At 53.7% G+C, this 23013-nt stretch overlaps 1 protein-coding gene across 2 annotated transcripts; it reads left to right on the plus strand.

Moving 5' to 3' along the window:
• The first annotated feature begins 356 nt into the window (after nucleotides 1-356).
• RAB7B (RAB7B, member RAS oncogene family) lies at nucleotides 357-15926 on the plus strand. Of its 2 annotated transcripts, XM_075996908.1 has the most exons (7): nucleotides 357-545; nucleotides 2214-2377; nucleotides 7499-7567; nucleotides 8101-8227; nucleotides 8953-9168; nucleotides 14042-14167; nucleotides 15132-15926. In XM_075996908.1, the coding sequence occupies exons 3-7, from the start codon at nucleotides 7515-7517 to the stop codon at nucleotides 15207-15209; spliced, it is 600 nt and encodes a 199-aa protein (XP_075853023.1). In that variant the 5' UTR covers nucleotides 357-545; nucleotides 2214-2377; nucleotides 7499-7514; the 3' UTR covers nucleotides 15210-15926. The 2 variants fall into 2 exon arrangements, with proteins under 2 accessions (XP_075853023.1, XP_012615708.1); XM_012760254.3 differs by lacking the exon at nucleotides 2214-2377.
• The last annotated feature ends 7087 nt before the right edge of the window (nucleotides 15927-23013 follow it).

A 23013-nucleotide genomic window follows, 5' to 3' on the forward strand; every position in this document is an offset into this window, starting at 1 on the left:
GAACCAGAACATTTTCCTGCCAGGACTGAATCTACTACACATTTGTATCTAAACCTTCCACAAACAAAAGGGCCCCTGTACTGGGTGGCTTCCAGCAGCACAGGCAGAAGTTCCCAAAGCCAGCCAGAGACACTTGATGGTGCCCACAAACTTGCCACATCACCCTAGAGGCTGCTGACCCACAAGCTCCCACCCTCACCCCCACAGGCCAGAGTCCCCATCAGCTGAGTTCTCCAGGGGCCCCACGTCCAAAAACATCAGCCCCAAAGCTCAGAAATCTCGCTTTCCCATTCCACTCCACCCCCTCCACCCACACAGCTGAGGTCACACAGCCCAGCCTCTTTTGCAACTTTCCCAAGTCTGTGCACGACAGGGAGAGGAGGAAAACTCAGACAGAAGAAGTAGCCTGACCTCAACAATCTCTTTTGTGCTCCCGAAGTCTTTCTCCTGTGGCCCAGCCAAGACTGCTGCTCTAAGAAGAGACCTCCAGACTCAGAGAGAGCCCCCATCTGGCCTCGGAGGTTGAGCGCTGCTCAGCCACAACTGTAAGTTTTCTCGGTCCTTCTGTCTGCCCCAGCAGCCCCAGGAGCTATTTGGCAGTTTGGGTGAAGGAGTGGAGGCAGGGGGTGCAAGGATGAGGCTCAGAATCTGGCAGCTGCAGGGTTTACATGCAGTCCAGAGAGCCCCACCCTGGAGAAACTCCCGCAGAGTGACAACAAGAAAGGACTTCCCTGGCTGCCCGGGGAGCTGGGGCCCAGCTCGGGGACCGAGGCAGGACGCAGCTGCCGGCTCAGTCGGAAGAGGGCAGCGCTGCTCCCTCCACCCTGCAGGGCTTGCCAAAAATCAGAGCCCTTCAGGTGGGCTGAGTCCACTTGGCACCCAGAGTCCCCTTGCCACATGGCATCCCTTCTGGGATGGAGCTGTGTCAGCCAAAGGGTCTCATCAGGGGAAGGGTCGCCCCCGGAGTAGGGGATTGCCCCTCTTGTTCTAAATCATAAATGCTCCTCCGGGAGCAGTGCTGGAAAGATCTGGGTGCTAGGCCCAGCTTGCCGCTAACTACTTGTTCTTATTCAGGAATTCATTGGGCTATAATGCCATTTTGTAAACTGCAAGTGCTCTATAATTGCTATACATTATGTATCAATAAAAATAATTGGGGGGGGCTTTAAGATCAATCCCCCATCACAAGGGCCCCAGGAAGATAGTAACTTGCCTGTACTCTCAGACCTACATAGTGCGGGTGCATAGTAGGCATGTGCTGCATGAGCTGGACAGATGGATGGAAGGATGGATGAACAGACGGACAGTTGGGTGGGTGGCTATTTATGGAAGCCTCTATAATCCCAGCAGCAGGCAGGGTCTTCAGGGGGGACACAGAGAGGTGTGAGGCAGTCTCTCCCTCAGGCATGGACAGTCTACTTGGGGGAGACAGGACTAATAATTTCAAAGATCTTAAAGAACAAGAGCTCTGAGCTTCCCGAAAACCAGGGTGTGGGGGCACTTCCCGGAGGAAGCAGGTCTGGACCTGCCAGTGGGTAAGGCAGGGCTGTACGTGTTCTTAGGAAGCAACAAAGCCTTGAGCTCCCTAGAGAGGCTCTTTTCCCAGACAAACTTCACTCCCAAGATGGCAAGTCCCATTATTTTTCAGGGCAGATATATTTGTCATTTTCCAAGGTGTGGGATCTGGGAGGGGGGGGTGCTGAAAAGTGGGACAAGGAGCCAAGTAAGATTGTGATGGGAGGTGGGGTGACTGTGCCTGCTTCAGAATGCTCGGCTGCCCTGCCCACTGGGCTCCCTGTCGGTGGAAACGACTCCTCACTCAACACAAATGAGGCAGAAGATGGTGCCTGGGTCCTGGCTGGGACCAGAGGGGTAAGGAGGGGAGGGAAGTGCAAAGGTGAGAGCAGAGCAGGTCCAAGAGTGCTTGTAGGACTGGCCCCAGGCGGGACAACTCAGTTTTTCTTACTGCACAGGACTCAGCCACATCGTAGCTTTGGCACATGGGCGGGGCCAAGGCACATGGGCGGGGCCAAGGCACATGGGCGGGGCCAAGGCTCCTGGCTTAGAAGTGCTGCCAGGCAAGAGGGGAGAAGAGCTGGTCACACCCAGTGGGGAGTGGGTCACCGCAGGTTCCGCTCTGTGTGGACCTGCTCTGGCTGAAGGCAGCATCCAATCCTCCTTTTCCAATCCTGCTTTTCACTGTTACTTAACAGTGGAGGATGACTCACATTGGCCTCCAGGAGGATGTCCTTCTTTGAAATGTGAGTCAGCTGAGTGGGTGGGAGGAGGCTTCGAATGCCGGTCATTGCCAAAGCCCAGCAGAGAGGACGTGGGAAGGGACTCCAGCCACCATCTGAGATCTGCATATGCCTCCTAGGTGAGCCAGCCTGTGTCTACCCCTAAGCGGACCGCCCCCACCACCCTTGCCACCGACCCAGTCCTGGTCACTCTCTTGCTCTTGCTGGTGATCCCGGACCCAAGGACCAGGCTATTTTTAAACAGCAGCCTCAGCAACGTCCTCCCCTCCTGGGCGTGGGGTCGTGCAGCCTGCAGTGGCAACACATTGAGCCACATCCCGGGGAAGGGGCCAGGGCGGTGGGGAGCTGGGACAGCTCAAAGTTAAACTGAGACAAGTTATAAGGATCTGAAGAAGACTCGAAACCCAAAGGGAAGACTTCTAACCTCAGAAGGGCTGGCAGGTGGCAGAGGAATTGGGCGTTTCTGGTGGGGCCCCGCAGGAGAAATTCTCCCCGAGTAGGGAGAAGAAGCTCCACGAGGCAGGTCCGGCTCTATCGTCCCATGAGTGTGGTAGAGGGGGCTCAGGCTCAGCTGAGAGACTGGACTAAGTGGCCTGTGTAGTAGGGTGCTGGTGCAGGGTCTACACTGGTGGCTTGAAATCAGCCGTCGTGGGAGTAGTGACACCGTAGAAAGTGGCAGGCACTGCAAACCAGGTCTCTGACCCCTGCACTCCTCCACATCCCGGTTGTTGAGCATTTATCTGAATCTTTCCAAACGTGGGGAGGCTGTTGTGATGTAAGAGCATGGCACTTGCTACCTGCAGAGGAAGCCACAGCCAGGAGCGATGCCCATTTTACCCCTGCGGGAACAGCCCACCCAAGGTCAAGTAACTCGCCCAAGGTCACGGATGTGCGGAGCTGGGATGAGAACTCTGACCCCAAAACTCAAGATCACTCCATGGTACCAGGCAGCCTCCCTCTGCTGCCCAGACACGAAAGCGAGTCATCCTATTAGAGAGTCACACTCAGATGACTTTGGGCGGCAATTCATCCGCAAGCTCTTTTTAAAGAAATGTTGCGGTCTCCAACCCCTGGGCCACAGACCAACACCGGTCTGTGGCCTGTTAGGAACCAGGCCAAGTCACCGCCTGAGCTCCACCTTCCCCCACCATCTATAGAAAAATGGTCTTCCATGAAATTTAGGAACTGGGCTGCACAGCAGGAAGTGGGCAGCAGTGAGCAGGGGAAACTTGATCTGCCTTCACAGCCTCTCCCCATGACTCACATCTCCCCAAGCTCCAAATCCCCCAACCCCTGTCCTCGGAAAAATTGTCTTCCATGAAACTGGTTAATGGTGCCCAAAAGGTTGAGTGGGAACTGCTGCTTTATGAGACTTCAGTTGGTTACTTCTTCATCTTCTTTGCCCATTTTTCTGCTGGTATGTTGTCCATAGGCGTGTACAACACGCGTGCATACCCATCCTCCGTTACATACACCGCATACACTTTCTACCCGCCCCGCCCGCCCCAGCCTTCCCTCCATAGCACACGGCTGGGCTCCCTGTGCCGAATCCTCACCCATCCAGCCCCTGAGCTCTCTGTCAGGGCCACCACCGAGCAGGGTGTGTGATCCGAATTCTAGTTTGTAGACACAGAACCTAGCAGTTAAGCGTGTCGTCCCGGAGTGAAGCCTACCCTCCAATCCCAGCCCCACGTTCAGGCTGCCCCACTTACAACATCTGAGTCTTTAGTGGCGACCTGCCTCACTTCACTTCTCCAAACGTGTTTCTTCAGTGGTCACACGGGGATGACAACAGTGGCAATCCCACAGGCTGTGTTTGTGCGCGATTAAATAGCTGACATGTCTCGAGTCCTTGATTAAATAGCTGACATGTCTCGAGTCCTTAATTTGTGCCAGTGAGTACGTCACAGTAGTGTATATTATATGTGTTAAACGTATTATAACAATGTGTTAATTCATTTAACCCTCCCAACAGTATGTGTGTTGCTTATTTGCATATTCGCAAAGCCCTCGGCAGGGCGCCCGCCAGGTCAACGTGAGCGTATGGCGTGAGATGTACCCGTGGTCATGTGACAGCGTGTGGGTGCCTCCCCTAGCGTGGCGGGTGTCACCCTGGGGTCAGGCCTCATGCACAGCTGCCGGTCGGCAGCCGCAGTTCTCTGCGCTCCCTCTGTACCCCTCTGTCCCTGTGGCTGCCTTTCTCTATCTGCCCCAGCTCCTCTAGGGTTTTGCGGACGTTCACCAGACCCGCGCCCCAGGTTCCTGGGCACACGGAGTGCCTGGGTTCCATCTCAAGCCATCAGGAGGCAACGTGACAGAGAAAGAAGCCTTCTCTGGCCTTCGATCCCAGCACCGGCTTTCCCTTTTACTCCCTGTGTGGCCTTGCGTGACTTGCGAGTGACTCGCCTCTCCCAGCCTTGGTTGTTCTCATCTCAGGGCGGCGGTGAGGGTGACCCGCGCTCCGTAGGGTGCTTAGGGCAGCCACGGCGGTGCCCGGCCAGCGCTAGTTCTTCTCCACTGCTTCTTCCTGCTTCCCTTTTGTTCTGATTCCTTTTCTAAGGCATCGCATGCTGTGCCACAGCCCACCAGCTCCCCGAAGCCCCCAGGCCCCTTCCACCGTGACAGCTGATGCTCAGACACCCACGCCTTTCCTTTCGGGAGCTTCCGAGCCGTTTCTCCCCTGGCTGGTTTCCTTGTGGGCGGCAACATCCATCGCAAAATGCCAGCCCAGGTCAACGGCTCGGGCTCCCTTCCCCTGCATGTCTGGAGCGGGGGACTCGCTTGCTGCGTGAATGAATGCATGAATCAGCGTCAGGATCCCCGGTGGGACGGTCACAGCCCGTGTTAATCTTGTTTCCTCCCAGGCTTTTCTCCCTCCACACCCTTCACCTCACCCTTCCCTGGAGCAAATCAGCCACCTGCTCCGTTCTCCTGTTCCCAGGGCTTTGGTTGTTTCATGCCCTCCCTGTGAAGTGTCACCCCCCCAACTGCGTGCCCCATTTTTCTGGGCCCGATGCAGCTGGACTCCCACAGCACCTTCTCTGTGCCTCTGTTGGGACACCGCACACTTTCTGTCTAGTGTCGTCACTCAGCCCCTTCCTTTCGTCCTTCATGAGTGCAGAGAGTGGGTCCCCCCTTCCCGCATGTCTGTGCTGCTCTCCGCGTCCAGTGCAGGGCTTGGCGTGCGGTGGGCGCTCCGGCCTTTGCTGACATATATATTTTTCTCTTATAATAAGGAACAAGACATGTTTGTTGTTTAAAAAAAAAATTGGAACAGGCTGGGCGCAGAGGCTCACTCCTGTAATCCTGGAACTCTGGGAGGCCGAGGCGGGCGGATCGCTCGAGGTCAGGAGTTCGAAACCAGCCTGAGCAAGAGCAAGACCCCGTCTCTACTAAAAATAGAAAGAAATTAATTGGCCAACTAAAAATATATATAGAAAAAATTATCCCGGCATGGTGGTGCACGCCTGTAGTCCCAGCTACTCGGGAGGCTGAGGCAGGAGGATCGCTTGAGCCCAGGGCATTGAGGTTGCTGTGAGTTAGGCTGACGCCACAGCACTCACTCTAGCCTGGGCAACAAAGTGAGACTCTGTTTCAAAGAAAAAAAAAATTGGAACATACTAAAAAGCATAGAGAACAAAAATAAAATCATGTCATTTCCTACCACCCAGAATTAATCACTTACATTTTTTAATTGACAAATGAGAATTGTTGTATATATTTGCCATGTATTTCATGTCGTTTTGAAATATGTACACATTGTGGAATGGCTAATTAACAGCTAATTAACATAGCCATTACCTCACGTACTTGTTTTTTTGTGTTGAGAACACTTAAAATACACTCTCTTAGCGATTTTCAAGGTTACACTATATTGTTATTGACTGTAGTTACCATGTTGTGCAATAGATGTCTTTAAAGTATTCCTCTCCTATGTAACTAAAATTTTGTGTCCTTTTACCAACATCTCCCCAGCCACCCACCCCCAGCCCCTGGTAACCACCGTTCCACCCTCTATTCCTGCGAGTTCGACTTTTCTAGATTCCGCATGTAAGGGAGATCATGCAGTATTTGTCTTTTTGTGCCTGGCTTATTTCACTTATCATAAAGTCCTCCAGGTTCATTCATGTTGACAAGATTTCTTTTTTAAGGCTGAATAGCATCTATTATGTATGTACCACATTTTCTTTATCCATTCATCTGTTGATGAACGCTTAGCTTGATTCTATGTCCTGGCTATTATGAATCGACTGCAATGACCATCAGAGTGCAGATATTTCTTTACCATACTGATCCCATTTCCTTTGGCTATATACCCACTACTGGGACTGCTGGATCTGAATTTTTTATATATTCCTTTCTAGGCCTTTTTCTATGCAAATAGGAACTCGCTTAAATTTTGGGGGTGATGTTGTATGCACACTTTAGCATCTCCTGTTTTTCATTTGGATCCTTTGGCATGAGCTTTTCCCCTCATTACTATAATATATTAATACTCAAAACCTCCATTTTAATGACTACTTAATAGTTCATTGTGTGCCGTGATTTAACCCCTTCTTTATTGTTGGATGTTTATAAACACTACTGTGAAGAACATTCTTGAAAAGAGTCTTTACCCACATTTTGGATTATTTCTTTGGGACAAATTCCTAGAAGTGGAGGGCAGGAACAATTTTAAGGCTCTCCACGCTTGCTGCCAATAGCTTTCCAGAAACACGCACCAACTACACTCCCACCGGCTGCATTAGAGAAGAGCCCTTTGATTCTGCGATTGCAGCAACTCTTCGGGCTGGGGGAGGGGCGCTCTCCCATCCAAAGACTCCGGGTGCTCCTAACAATGGACCCCTTGTCCTGCCCACCCCCCATCACTTCTTCCCGCACTGCCCTCCATCTCCGGCTCCAGGCTTGGCTGTCTGCGTGGCCTCTGTTCGATCCAGTCCTGCCTTCCTGGCGCTCCAGGCTGCCTTTTGGGAGCAGGGTTGGTAGAGGTGAAGGATGAGAGATTTGCCTGTCCTGTGTGCCACCATCCTGCCAGCCCCGAGGATGTCCCCGGGGGTAGCAAGGGGGAAGGCATATAAGGCTCACTGAATTATGTGCCTCTTTCAGAGAACAACCCCACCCAGTCCTGGGCCAGGGCAGTGATCTGCCCACGTAGAAGGGGAAAGCCAAGGCCAGCCTCAGTGACAGTGACCACAGGGGACACTGGATCACCTCTGTGGATGACCTCTGTTTCCCTGCAGGCTCTGAATCCCCTCCATGAATCCTCAGAAGAAAGTGGACCTGAAACTCATCATCGTTGGAGCCATTGGGTAAGCTCAGCTCAGTCTGGGAGTTGGGAAGCAGCCTCTTACCTAAGGACAGTGAGACCTCATGGGTGGGTGTGTTCCCACCTGCCAGGGGTCCCTTTTTGATTCACCAGGAAGTGCATCCCACCCCAAGGAAGGGAGCTTAGTTGGGAAGAAGAGGCTGGGAGTAAGTAGATGGTTTCTGGCCCCAGCTCTGCAGTCACTCTGCAGTGACCAGCTGTGTAAATTAGGCAAGCCATCGAGCAGCTGTCTGCCCTCCTGTCTCCTACCACACGCAGGAAAAACCGGACCATTGCTGTGAGATACTCACTTCTCTCCAAACCAGTCTGCTCACTTTGATTGGTTCCACTTCTAGAAATAATGTCCTAGTTCCTTGCTACTCAAAGTGTGGTCCATGGGCCACAGGCATTAGAAATTCAGAATCTCAGGGAGAGATAGTGGCAGGAGGGACAGGATAAGATTCTGAGGATGGTGCGAATGCATGTGCATGTGTGTTTCCATATGTGTGTTCACACGAGTCTGGGGTTTTTCCTCAGCGTGGGCAAGACCTCTCTGCTTCACCAGTATGTGCACAAAACGTTTTACGAGGAATACCAGACCACCCTGGGGGCCAGCATCCTCTCCAAGATTATCATGCTGGGTGACACAACTTTGAAGCTACAGGTGAGCAGCCCTCCCTTTCCCACTTGAACTTGCATACACCTGAAAATCGCCCCGCACTGCCTGGACAGCCACTCATGTGGCAAGGTGCACCAGGAGCTAGAATGGTCTAGAGCAGAGATGGGCAGACTTAAACTCCTGGGCTGAATCTGGCCCACCACCTGCTCTTTTGTAAATGAGTTTTCCCCGGGGCACAGCCACACCCATTTGTTTATTTGCTGTCTTTTGCACTATCATGGCAGAGTGGTGGAATAGTTGCAACAGAGGCTGTGTGGTTTGCAAAGCCTAAAATATTTACTATCTGGCTCTTTATGGAAATAAAAAAAAAAAGTGCTGATGCCTGGTCTAGGAGGAAATCCAGTAGGAGTTGGGAAAACCCACATTTAGTCTCAGGTTCCCTGGAAAACTTGGCGAGTGGCTTTGGGCAAGTCATTCCCAAGGTCCAGGTTTCTAAATCTGTCGGATGAGAACAACAACCCCCGCCCTGATGACCCAGAGGGAAAATGAGAGCTCAGAGGTGAAGTACTCTCAGGATGCTAAATGTCACTGCAAAGGTGTCATCGTGTGCATGGGTGGGACAAAGTGCCACAAGCACCGTATGCACCTGTACCAGGGCCTTCTGCCCGTTCGCTACTCAGAAAAGGAAGCTTTGACATGAAAGAGCCAACCTGGTGGGCCTGACTGCAGCCACTCACCCCAGCCCCGTGGGGCGGTGCTCTTCCCTCCAGATCTGGGACACAGGCGGTCAGGAGCGGTTCCGCTCCATGGTGTCCACGTTCTACAAAGGCTCGGATGGCTGTGTCCTGGCTTTTGATGTCACCGACCTGGAGTCCTTTGAAGCCCTGGATATCTGGCGGGGCGATGTTCTGGCCAAGGTTGTCCCGATGGAGGAATCCTACCCCATGGTGCTGCTGGGGAACAAAATCGATCTGGCAGACCGGAAGGTACAGTTGATTCATTCATTCATTCATTCATTCATTCATTCAACAAACAAGTGAGCACCCCCCCCATGTGCCAGGTACTGTGTTAGGTCCCACACATACAGAGCTGAATCAAGCACCGTCCTTACTTCAAGAATTTCACAGGCCAGTAGTGGACACAGACCCTGTAAAAGACAATCGTGGTATGATATGGTAAATGCAACGATAGAGATTTATCTTGGATATTTGGAGACCACAATAAAGGGACATCTATTCAAGCCCAGAATATATGGCAGGCTTCTCATGAGAGGTGGGTTCCAGGCTGAAGAAATAGCATGATGCGAGTGAAAACTGAAGACAGTTTTGTCTGGAGACACAGAGTGGAGGAGTTTAGGCATCGTAGATGGGCAGGAGTCAGGTCTCGGTGGAGTTTGAATCCATCTGTGGAACAACAGTATTTCTGCCTAGGGTCGGGTGGAGGGTCTGCAGTTATAAAATTCCTGGATCTGTAAGTTTTCTAGGAGAGCAATAGTTTTTTGTTAGCTTAAGCATATTCTGGATCATGGGCTTAACCACTTGAGAGCTGGTCCGCTCCTCTTGCCTGGGCGCCTGCCATGGCAGGCCCGCCGCGGAGAGAGCTCTTTCAACCAGCACCTGCTAATGAGGAAAGAGTACAGCTAGACTTCCTTTGTAAGAGATGCCCTTGTGCAAAACGAAGACCAAATGACACCCAAGAGAGCTGTTTGGACCAAGTTTTCTTAGCATTTCAAATGGAGAAAAAGTAATGAGGAACCGAATTGTCATGTTTGAACTACATTTTCACAGTGGTTCAAACAGAGAAAAGCAGTAGAAGGAGGTATTATTTGGCGCAATTAAGTGTGTTGATGGATAGAAGGCGGGAGGGAGGAAGGACGGAAGGAGGGAAGAAGGGAGGAAGGGAGGGACGATGCTTCTAATTGAGCCACCACCGGGAAAGGAGAGCTACCTGTTCATAAAATGATGTGTTTGGTTTGGACGTGCTGAGTTTGAGACGCTTGTAGAACAACTAGTTGGAGATGACCAGCAGGCTTTGGAATACATAAGAATGAAGTTTTGAAGGAGAAGTCCATTCTAGGAAGCCAGTCCTATATTCTGGGTTTGAGTAGATGCCCCTATCTAAGAGATATCTAGCAGTCACCAGTTCTGTGGTCACTTCCCGGTTGGAAACTCAGTGTCAACTCTCTAATTACAAATATGCAGCTTCAGGTCATTCAAAGCCAAGGTGTCTCCCTTTCTTTTCCCCACTGGGGCCAGCTGCAGGTGAGAATCCTGAGCTGGTCTAAGAGAGGGAGCAGGGAAGCCAGGTTTCGTGTCTCGGGGGCCCTGGGAAGACAAGGCTGACCCGGACCGAGGGTGGGAGGGCAACTGTTTGTTGAGGGAGGAGGAGGCCTGTGTGGATTGCGAAGTCCCATGCAGGAGGGGCACCTGCAGGGCCAGAAGGGCTGTGATGCCTCCCAAGGGTCGGGGGGTCCCATCCAAGCCTGAAGTTAGGGGTGAGCTTTGATTTGCAGAGAGAGGAGGAACAAAGGTTTGAAAGGGGCAGCGAAGGACCAGGCAAGCCACCACTTCTCTGGGACCTGCATGTGTAGAGCCTGCAAACAGCCCCAGCGGAGAGGGCAAGAGGACAGTGGCGACCCCAGGAAGAGCCAGGGCTCGGCCAGGCGGGGAGGGGGAGGGAGGACCCTGGAGCATGGAGGATGAGGGGAGTCTGTCTTTCAACAAGGTAGGCTGTGAAAGCGTTTGGAGGGAGGTGGCGCAGGAGGGGCAGAGTCAGTGGGGTGGAGACCAGAACACCGACTTCCTGAGAAGTCGTTAAAGGAAACAATACAACCGTTACCCTCCTTGTTACCATCTCCAGTGGATGGGCTGGGGAAACACAGCAGCCTTTCCTGCTTAATACAAAGACAATGAATATTTTAAAATATATTGCTAGATGCCAGGTGCGGTGGTGCACCCCCGTCACCCCAGCTACTCGGGAGGCTGAGGTGGGAGGATCACGTGAGGCCAGGAGTTCAAGTCCAGCCTGGACCACATAGCAAGACCCACTTATCCCCACCCTGTCTCCTATATATATATATATACACATATATATACACACACACACACATATATATATGTATGTATATGGCTAGATTTGGGAAGATGAGAAAGTTCTGGAGATGAATAGCGGTGATGGTTGCACAACCGCACAAATATAACTAATGCCCTTGAAGTACATGCTTAAAATGGTACATTTTATATTCTGTATATTTTACCACAATGAAAGCACACACAAGTATATATACACACACGTGTGTGTATATGTGTATATACATAAATATGGGTACATATTCGTGTATATACTTTTTTGCCAGAATGATTTTAAAGAACTTACTGACTTAGCTTTAAAAATGTCCCTATTCCTTCTATAGAATGTAATAGTGCAAAAAAAATTCATTTATTAGAAAGCTTTGCTAGCATCTATGCTATAAGGAATTTATTCACTGGGATGTGAATTCTATGGTCTGTGTTCAGGTAGGTAATTTCTGACTTACCACTGATTCATAGAATTAGGATCATGGTTCCTAAAAATATTCTTTGTTATTTTTAATAATGGTTTAATGGTTTAGTCATTAGTATTTGACATGCTAATTTTAACGCTTGTATAATCCATCATTTTAGATGCATATGAGATGGAAAACATTATAAATAAAATGGTGTAAACTGAACTAGTTTTGTCAAAAGTATGGCCCCCAATGAGCCAGCAAAACTGTAATAAGAAAAGTAAAACGGTAATAGTATATTGTCAACCAAAAGCAGAATTAATGAAAGTGACACTTCCGGAGTGTTCATACTTCTCATGTCCTTATTTCTGGAGGTAGAGCCTAAGTTATAAATAACTTTCATTTTATAAATAAAAGATGAGATGATTTTTTAAATCATGGACCCGTAGCTGGAATTGGAAGAGAAAAGAGAAAAGTACTGTCTGGGTGGTTTTCTTCCCAAGCCGACTTTCTGAGGTTGAGTAGCGGGGGAGATATAAAAAGAATGTTCATTTGCAACATAGTCTCCACTGATATTTTGGAATCTGTATTCAGTCCTTTCATATAAAACAAATAGAGACTTAAAAAGATACAAAACCCTTGGTTCTTAAAATGCTATCAAGGTATAAGGTGTTAATTTCTAATGATTATTTATGTGCATGTTACCAGCAAAGGCAATAATATTCAGTGGCCCGGCCATCCTTTATTCTTCCTCCAGATAGATAGCTCAGGATTTTGCCAGAGCTGCGGGGCTTTCTTGGCTACACACCAGGCCTTGGGCATCTACGCCCCACGGGAGGGAGTACTCTTGGCCAATTCTGGGGTCACTCCTCCTAGAGGTCAGAGGCCAAGGCTAAGGCCTGAGGACTCTCCCTGCTGTGCTCAAGTTCGGCTGTTCCTGGGCATGTGGGTGTCCCCTGGGCTCCCCAAGGCTGGCCCTGGCCTTCATGGGGTGTGAGCCTCACGATGCCAGAGTACCGCTGGTGGACAACAGAGGCATTGTGAAAGAAAGCCACCAGCCGCTGGGCCCTCCTGTCACTTCTGAGGCCAAGGAATCGAGAACCAAAGAGACAGAGGACAGTGATGCTACTTTTTATCCCAGTAAGATAGATGTCCCCAGGACCTGCAGGATTTGAACGGGGGCAGCCTCTGATCTTCTCCTGCCTGCACTGTGTTCTGGGAGGAGGCAGAATGGTCCTTTCTCTGCAAGAGAGACCTTAAATAGATTGAAATAATGATTATAAAATACCAGGCACAGAAAGTGCTCGATACGTCATCATTTCCCTTTCCCCGAAATAACTGGACGTCAAACCCAGTGGCACCAGTCGTCTTTGGGAGTAACTCAAAATGCTGCTGCCAGAGCATTTCCAATCCAACATCCCCAAACCGTCATCAGCCGTTTGCACTTGGGTAGAGGTGTGTTCGTTCACCTGTGCTGCGAGGCTCGTGGGTGGCAGGCCAAGAGCTGAAAGGGTCTGGACTCTGAGCTCAAGGAACCTACAGTCTAGCGGGAGGAGCATGGAAAAGGAGGAGCATGGTTCTTACACGGTCCCCTGCAGAGGGCAGCTCAGACGCCAGGGGAGTGCCGAGCCGGGGCTGCCTCCAAGCTCTGCCTTCTCCCAGCTGTGTGGTCAGGGGCCAGTTGTTGAACCTCTCTGGGCCTCAGTGCTCTTGTCTAGAAAGTGAAGCTAGTAACACCCATCTCACAGGGTCATTGAGAGGCTGAGATGAGTTAGTGTTTGATAAAGCATCTAACACAGTGCCTGGCCATTAGTACGAGCTTATTAACTCCCAGGATTCTACCCTGGGTAAAACCCAAATCTCTGCCCAGAAACAGGCCTCCCAAGTGTGGGCCTGCCCAGCTGGCTCAGAGTACCGAAGTCCTCCCTTCCTACCCTTCCTGGCTAGTGTCTGTTGTGCCCATCTCCCTTTGTAAGGGACTGAAGGAGCCAATGGCAGGAAGAATCTCCTAAGATCTTAGAGCTTACAAAGGCAGCATAGTGCAGTGGGCTCTAATTCCACCAGCCCCGTGTTCAAATCCTGCTCAGCCTCATACAGTTTAAGAAATTTCCCCCTCCAGGCCTCAGTTTCTTCATCTGTGAAATGGAGCCAACAATACCCACCTTGCAGATTTGCGTTGGGGATTTAAGAGCCAACATGTGTGAAGTTACAGTCACGTGGAAGGTGCCCAATAAACAGGCATGGCGGCAACGATGGTGGTCATGGTGCTTATGTGAGGCTGACGCCATGATGGTGGCCACGGTGGTGACGTGACCATGGGGGTGATGGCAGTGATGACGACTCGACGAGAGTGATCATGTCTTCCCTTCATCCAGGTGCCGCAGGAGCTGGCCCAAGGCTGGTGCGAGGAGAAGGATATTCCATACTTTGAAGTCAGTGCCAAGAATGACATCAACGTGGTGCAAGCCTTCGAGATGCTGGCGGGCCGGGCGCTGGCGAGGGTGAGTGGCGGTGGTGGCAGCACCTGCCAAGATGGGCCCCCGGGTGGAGAGGAGGGCTGGGAGGTGGGGTGGGGGACTGGGGGGTGGGGTGGGGGGCTGGGAGGTGGGGTGGGGGACTGGGGGGTGGGGTGGGGGACTGGGGGGTGGGGAGGAGGGCTGGGAGGTGGGGTGGGGGACTGGGGGGTGGGGTGGGGGACTGGGGGGTGGGGAGGAGGGCTGGGAGGTGGGGTGGGGGGCTGGGGGGTGGGGGTGGGGGACTGGGAGGTGGGGTGGGGGGCTGGGGGGTGGGGTGGGGGACTGGGAGGTGGGGTGGGGGACTGGGGGGTGGGGTGGGGGACTGGGAGGTGGGGTGGGGGGCTGGGGGGTGGGGGGGGACTGGGAGGTGGGGTGGGGGACTGGGAGGTGGGGTGGGGGGCTGGGGGGTGGGGTGGGGGGCTGGGGGGTGGGGTGGGGGACTGGGGGGTGGGGGTGGGGGGCTGGGGGGTGGGGTGGGGGACTGGGGGGTGGGGAGGGGGACTGGGGGGTGGGGGTGGGGGACTGGGAGGTGGGGTGGGGGGCTGGGGGGTGGGGGTGGGCTGGGAGGTGGACAGGGGAAGAGGAGGTTGGGGGTTTGGGGATGTTTGCAGGAGAACTGAGGACTGGCCGTTGCCATCCCTGCCTGAGCCCGAAGGTCACCTCTGCTGTCCCCTCTGGAGAATGGGAAGTTGAGACCTGGTTGGAGGTCAGGGGGCCTGGGCTCCAGCCACGGAGCTGCTCCAGGCTCCTGGGAAGAGGCATGTCGGGGAGGCAGGGGAAGGAGAGAGATGGGGAAGACCAGTGGCCTCCTCCTCTGGGCCTCAGTTTCCCAACAGTGCAATGAGGAGGGGGGACGAAGGCCCACCCTCCAGGGGCCACTAAGAAGCCGAGGGCGGCGGTGGTGGTCGCCTCTCGGGCGCGAACGCTGGCTCCTCCTCTCCCCCCGCAGTACCGAAGCGTCTTAGAGAATCATCTCATGGACTCCATCAAGCTCTCGCCGGAACCGTCGAGGAGTAGCTGCTGCTGAGCCCCGCCGCGGACGCCCAGAGAGCGCGGGCCTGCCCTGGGCCTGGCCGTCCTGCCCGGGAGCAGGCGACAAACCAACCCCTCCCGCCCGCCGCCCGCCCAGGCTCAGCCCGGGGCCAGATGTGCCGCCCCTCGGGCTGGGTGCAGCAGGGCCGGGCTGGGCCCTGCGGGGCCTGCAGGAAGCCCAGAGTGTCACAGCCAAATCCTGGCCTGGGGAAGTCACAGATCCCTCGATGGCTGCAGCTTGCCTGCCACCTGCCCTCCCCACACGCGCTCCCGCTCCAGAACGCACGTCTCCACGGCCACAGGCACAGCTGTGCACAGTGGTGCAGCTCAGCCTGCCTGAGCAGTCAGGCCACACAGGGGGCTCTGGACACGCATGCCGGCTCCTCAGGCCTGGGACAGGCCTCCGCTCCCTCCAGGACCGAGGGCCAAGGGAGCACAGGAAAAGCCACCAGCGACTCTGGCTCGTTCCTCCTTGCTGGGTGCTCAGGCGACCCACATAAATCTCCGAGTCTCAGTTTGCCCATCTGTCCAATGGGGGTGATGTGTGCCCCGCCCACATGGGAGTGTGGTTTTGAGGACCGGAAGCTGTGTTTCCGTCTCAGTCGCTGTTGTCGATAGGCATCCATTCGCTCCTTCAACAAGTACGTGTGAGTGTCGGCCACGTAGGACGCGCCGAGGTCCCGGGACAAACAAAACAGGCCGGGACCCCCCCCCCCAGCCTAGTGGTGAGGAGGAAGGCAACAGACACAGGAATTTAAACGGGTATTTCCAAAAAGCAGGTAAGTTCTGCGCACGAAGTGAAACACAGTAAATGGGAGAGAGAGAGACAGGGCCCGGGATGCGGTGCTATTTTGACAAGGTGGTCCAGGAGGGCTTCCCTGGGGAGGTGACATTTGGCCTGAGAGCTACAGAATAAGAAGGCAGCTGCCACCTGAGAGCTGGAGGAAGAACGTTCCAGGGAGATGGGGCCGCGAGGGCCAAGGCCCGAAGGTGAGAGGCCACCTTCCAGGAGCAGAGAAAGGACATTCTTTGACCTGAGGACTCAAAGCTGCTGTCCCAGAGACGGGACAAGGCAAAGGGGACCCAGCGCGCCGGGCGGCTCCCTGATGCTCTGCAGTGCGGCCAGCAGGGGGCAGCAGTGCTCCTTGTCTTGCTCTCCGGCTCAGGGCATGGGGCAGAAGATTCTAATTTCTGCAGCCTCGAAAGAAACGGGCAAAAACCACAACGTATGTGATTCGGGCAAGAAATCGGCGTCCGTGGCAAATAGCAGAATGATGTGCCTGGAGAGCGTTTGGCTTCTCTGTCCCTGCAGAGTCTGAGGCCACAGTCTACTTTGTCTTCTGGCTCCAGACAACAGACAGAGGGCCCGGCCTGCAGGGGCGGACAGATGTCCGTTCAGGGTCTTCAACAGCCAAGTCCCTGTCCACACGGGGCACCCTTTCCTGGGTGCCAGGCAGAGCTGGGGCGTCAGCTCAGGACCGCCAGCGTCATCTGGCTCTGAAGATGCGCCTAGAGGCGGGGACTGGGGGGTCAGCAAGGGGATTTGGGGACCTCTTCTCCCCCCGCCCAGCTCTGGAGCACGAAACGGCTTGTGCTGGCGGCAGCATGAAGCCGGCACGGGCGGGGGCAGCGTGGGCCTGGAGCACACCTGTCTGGGACAGGCCCTCGCGGCAGGGGGACCGGGCGTTTTGCCGTCAGGCGCGCTGTCCTGGGAGTCGGCGAGGCGGCGTTGCACGTGCCCTGCACGGGCGTGCAGTCGCTCCCGCACCACAGTGCACGCAGCGGCCCTTTCTGAATGTGCACGACAGATAATAAATACGCGCCTCTTTGGTTTTTATCCTTGGCGGCATTTAGTTTTTATATTTACAAAGCACATCTACGCAGCTCACAACGCAAAAGACACGAAAGGGCGGGCGGCTACAAGTGAGCTAAGACTGGCTGCACGATTTGTGGGGTCCGGTGCAAGACGAAAATGCTGGGTCCCTCGTTCAGAAATGATGAGGGATTTAAAGACGGCAACAGCAGAGCCTTAAATCGGAGGTGGGCATGCCTGAGGGCAGGCCACGCATGCGTGAAGCCCGTCCAGAGCAAACACGAGTTTTCGGTGGCCCCCGGAGTGACGGCAGTGCTGGTCGGGCCTGGCCCAGTGTGCCCCGGTGTGCCTGGGCCTCAGACACGCTGTGGCATGAAGGGAAAGATTTCTGAGTTGGCAAGAGCCAGAGCCATGCTGAGATTCGACCTAGGCCCACAGCACACATTTTGCAGGAGTCAGGGGTCAGGATAGAATGTTCCACGCTGGGGGTGGGGGGCTGGAGAGCTGGGAACGCAGAGCATCCATGCATCACAACCAGGGGACACATGGACCATCGCCAAGGAAGAGGGAACCGAGCCGACAATCAGGGCACGGGAGGGCCCCCCTGAGGACCACCCCCATCCACCCCCACCCTGCCTGAGTCTGAGGCTGGCCCTGGGGACCCTGCCCTGTAGGTGCAGGGATTGGTGGAGGGAGGCGGCACCTAGGGGGTTGGGCCCTGGACGGGAGAGGGGTGGCAGCACTCCCAGGGTCCCTTCATCGCCCCCCTTCAGAGAAGAGGACCCGATGGACAAGGCCACTCTGGCCCAGGCTGCTCCCGTGCCCGGCACAGCCCTGCCCGAGGAGCAGCCCCAGACAGCCGCGGGTAACGGAGGGGCTCCAGGCCGGGCCTCCGGGCCTCCTCACACCCTTCGGGCTCGGGAAAGAAACAAATCCAAATCTTATCACCAGATAGACCTGGGCTGGGCCCGGCGGGCTGCCAGGCCGCCCAGGGAGATTCTGAGAAATGCTGTTCTGCTCTTTGCTCCCACTCGGCAGAGTCCCCAGCCCTTCGCCCATTGGGTGGCCCGGCTGTCCACCAGCCACGGGCAGCTCCTCCAACCGTCCTGGCACAGTCAGGCACTCGGCGGCACCCGCAGGGCGGCTGGTCCTGGGGCTGCACCACCCAGGGGGTGCGCGGAGCAGCCGTGGCCCACATGGGACTGACCGAGGCGGCTCGACAGGCCCAGCTGGGACAGGGCCGTGCGCACCCCGGGGCTCCTCTGGGGCGTGTCGGGAAGGCCCAGCGAGGCAGGAAGTGTAGCACACGTAGAGGGCAGCGGCAGGATTGCGTGTATGTGTGCGTGTGTGTATGTGGGGGGTGTATGTGTGGTATGTGTGCTGTGTGTGTGCTGTGTGTGTGTATGTGGGAGGTGTACGTGTGCTGTGTGTGCTGTGTGGTGGTATGTGTCGTGTGGGGTGTTTATGGTGTGCGTGCATGATGTGTGTGTGGTGTCATATGTATATGGCATGTGTGTGGGGCGTGGTGCGTATAGGGTGTGTGTGTGGTTTGTATATGTGTTATGCGCACGTGGTGCTGTGTGTGGTGTGTGTGGTGTGTGTGTGGTCTGTGTTGTGTGTGTGGCATGACATGTGTGTGTGGCGTGTATGTTTTCGCGTGTGGTATGTACGGTACGATGCGTGTGTGGTGTGATGTGTGTGTGGTATGGTGTGTGGGGTGGTGTACGTGTGGGGTGGCATGTGTGTCCGCGTGTGTGTGGCGGTGTGGGCAGCGGGGCCGACGGGCAGGGGCAGCATCCCTGTTGGATCACGGAACCCTCACAGCCGAGCTGACGGGCTGAGGAGACACAGGGAGCGCGCGACAGGTGAGGGACGGGCGCTGGGCTAGGTGGGGGCCGCCAGGGGCCCTGCCCTCCTCAGTGAGTCCCCGGAGCCCCCCAGGGAGGAGGGCACGGCCTCCTGCTTAGATGACAGGCCTGAGGCCTCCTCTCCCTCCGCCTCTCATCAAACAAGTCCTGTCAACATGCTGGTCTTATCTCTTGGATCCATTCCCTTCTCCCCTCACCCTTGCTCCGCCCTCCCCACAGCCTCCGGCCTGCCCTCTTGCCCCCTTCCTCGTCCCTGCACATGGTGGCCATCCCTGTGACATTCGTCAGGACAAAATTCTTCTTGTGGCCCGCAGGGCCCCCCGCCCCAAGACTGCCTGCCTCTGCCCCCTGGTCAGGCCTCAGCTCCCCCAGGGCTCCCGAGGAAGGGACTTCTCTCTGTTCCCCGCCGCCGTGCCTGTCACCTCCCTGCCCTGGCCAGCGGGAGACTGCTGCAAGGAACACCAGCCCCGCTCCAGCCCCTCACCTGGCTGATTCCTCCCCAGCTCTCGGTTATCAGCTGAAACCGGTTCCCTGCAGGTAGACTTCCCGGACCAGGTGAGAGGCCCTACCTGGAGTCTCCACCTCCCCCCAGCATCCCTTGTCCCGGCGCCAGAACGTCAGCCGCACTGGGACGGAAGTGGGACCGGGACTCTCACGGGCTGTATTTACCATCACCCTCCTGTTGCCCACAGCAACGCCTGGTGAGCGAGTGGTGCTCAGTGTTTGGGAATGAATGGTGCCTGCAATACGTCATTGCAATTGTCTGTCTGTCGCCCTTAGACTGTGGTCTCCCTGAAGACAGGGCCTGTTCTGAGTCATCATGTCAACCCCAGCACCCAGCACTGGTGCACAGCAATTGATAAATAAATACTGGTGGAATACAATAGAATATTACACCGCCATTATTAAAAACAATGATGACATGTTCTGTCAAGTGGAACTGACACCCAAGATGTGTCATGATGTGAAAAGGCAACTGCAGAATCACGTGCATAAAGTGCTCTCCTCTCTATCATAGGAAGTCCAAATAAGACCATATATTCATTTTTGCTTGTACGTAAAGAAAGCTCTAGAAGGATGTATAAGAAATGAATAAAAATGACTAGCTTTCATCAAAGGGACCAAGCAAGTGAGAAGTCAGTAGTGGGGGCCAGTCTCCTCCTTGTATAACTTGACACTTTGAATCTCCAACTCTTTGAATATATATGATCCAATCAAAATTTTAAAAGGAGGAAAGCAAATATGGGTAGAAGGAAGAGGGGGGAGAGAAGGAGAAAGAGCAAGCAGGGAGGGGCGGGATCCCAACCGGGACCTAGCTGCCGCCAGTCTTTCACACCGTGGCCTTGAGTCCGAGACTGACAAGGTCGGATTCCGCCGCAAGAGAAGGGCACAGGTTTCACCTGCCCTGGCAGAGGTGCCACGTCCCCTAGATGGGGTGAGATTGCCTCACTTGCTCTTGCTTCTCCTGTGGCAGAGGAGAGGCCAGTTTTCTCCTGGGATGTCGGCCAAACAACAGCAAGCGTTTGCAAGTATTTCCAGGCTCAGCTCTGGAGATAAACTATCAAGTGCACGTACCGCTCCGTGAATTACCACGTAAATGACTGTGCTCAGGGTAGATACCTCTCAAGGTTAATCTCAAGGCCTGCCAGTGAGTTGACAGCTTGGAGGCCCCCTTTCCTAAGCCCAACACTGGCCCCCTCAAAAGACCCTCGTCTAGCTTGGAGAGTCCGAGGTAGTAAATTAGTACGACTACTTCAGAGAGGTGTTGAATAAAATGCACCACAAACAGGCTCTGGGACCCTGCAGTTCCAGCTCCGCACATATACAACTCTGTCGGGTGCACCAGAGGACACGATCAAGAATTTTCTTTGGGCCGGGTGCAGCGTCTCACGCCTGTAAACCTAGCACTCTGGGAGGTTGAGGAGGGAGGATTACTTGAGCTCAGGAGTTTAGACCAGCCTGAGCAAGATCGAGATCCCATCTCTACTAAAAATAGAAAAAATAAGCCAGGTGTCGTGGTGCACACCTGTAGTCCCAGCTACTCAGGATGCTGAGGCAGGAGGATCCCTTGAGCCCAGGAGTTTGAGGTTGCAGTGAGCTATAGCCCAGGATGACAGAGTAGGAGTCTTGTCTCAAAAAAAAAAAAAAGAAGAAGAAAAAGAAAAAGAACCTGACTCCCCCTTCATATTAAAAAGTAAAATAATAATACAAAAAATTTTCTTTGCAGCATTGTCTGTAATAGCAAAAAATCCCCCCAAAACCTGGAAATGACCTAGACATCCTTCTACAGGAAATTGGATAAATAAAATGTGGTGCAGTATATTCAAACAATGGAATTTCAGAGCAGTGGAAATGAATAAACTGAAGCCACACACATCAATGGGATGAATCTCAGAAGCATGTGGAAGCCAGCAAGCAGGGGAAGAAGACGTGTTGTATAACATTTACAGAAAGTTGAAAATCAAGCAAAACCAAATGGTTTACCTTTGCACATGTTTATCAGAAACACATGTGATAAAAACAAGGGAATGACGAAACCCACATTGAGATAGAGGTTAGCCTGGAGTGGGGAGGGGCCGGGGCACACAAGGCGATCCTATTGGAAATGGTCTAGTCCAGACTCAAATCACCTGGTTAGCATTGTGGTCACTGAGAATTTAAAATGCAATTCTTACACCTGCTTCGAGTCTCTGGCAGTAGGTAGCTGAGGAGCTTAGCCCCAGGAAGATTCTACCTCCACCCTCTGAACCGGACAAAAGACCCTCTGCCCCCCAGGGCACCTGGCACAGTTCTTGGGCCCACCAGCCACCGTAGAAGAAGCTGCTCACTGGGAGGAGAGGCGGGCGGTCGGCGGGGAGCTCCCCAGACATTTGCAAGCTGGAATCTCTCACTCTTAAGCCTCTAGGAGTTTTCCTTGACCTTAAACTCTCTCAGCAACATTTGTCATATTTGCAACAGCCCCATGATTAGAGAAAATTAAATGGATTTCCAAACCCTTCATTTTTAGGCCTTTTGAGAAACTCTGCCAGCCTCTGATATTAATATTTTGTTTGTTTGTTTCATCTCGGGCTGGATATGGAGGTGGAGATTACCCATGGAAGCATGTTGGATATGGGGGGTGGAGATTACCCATGGAAGCATGTTGGATATGGGGGTGGAGATTACCCATGGAAGCATGTTGGATATGGGTGTGGAGATTACCCATGGAAGCATGTTGGATATGGGGGTGGAGATTACCCATGGAAGCATGTTGGATATGGGGGTGGAGATTACCCATGGAAGCATGTTGGATATGGGGGGGTGGAGATTACCCATGGAAGCATGTTGGATATGGGGGTGGAGATTACCCATGGAAGCATGTTGGATATGGGGGTGGAGATTACCCATGGAAGCATGTTGGATATGGGGGTGGAGATTACCCATGGAAGCATGCTGGATATGGGGGTGGAGATTACCCATGGAAGCATGCTGGATATGGGGGGTGGAGATTACCCATGGAAGCATGTTGGATATGGGGGTGGAGATTACCCATGGAAGCATGTTGGATATGGGGGTGGAGATTACCCATGGAAGCATGTTGGATATGGGGGGGTGGAGATTACCCATGGAAGCATGTTGGATATGGGGGTGGAGATTACCCATGGAAGCATGTTGGATATGGGGGTGGAGATTACCCATGGAAGCATGTTGGATATGGGGGGGTGGAGATTACCCATGGAAGCATGTTGGATATGGGGGTGGAGATTACCCATGGAAGAATGTTGGATATGGGGGTGGAGATTACCCATGGAAGCATGTTGGATATGGGGGTGGAGATTACCCATGGAAGCATGCTGGATATGGGGGTGGAGATTACCCATGGAAGCATGCTGGATATGGGGGGTGGAGATTACCCATGGAAGCATGTTGGATATGGGGGTGGAGATTACCCATGGAAGCATGTTGGATATGGGGGTGGAGATTACCCATGGAAGCATGTTGGATATGGGTGTGGAGATTACCCATGGAAGCATGCTGGATATGGGGGGTGGAGATTACCCATGGAAGCATGTTGGATATGGGGGTGGAGATTACCCATGGAAGCATGTTGGATATGGGTGTGGAGATTACCCATGGAA

Source organism: Microcebus murinus, chromosome 23, assembly GCF_040939455.1.
Source record: "Microcebus murinus isolate Inina chromosome 23, M.murinus_Inina_mat1.0, whole genome shotgun sequence".
Classification (NCBI taxonomy): domain Eukaryota; kingdom Metazoa; phylum Chordata; class Mammalia; order Primates; family Cheirogaleidae; genus Microcebus; species Microcebus murinus.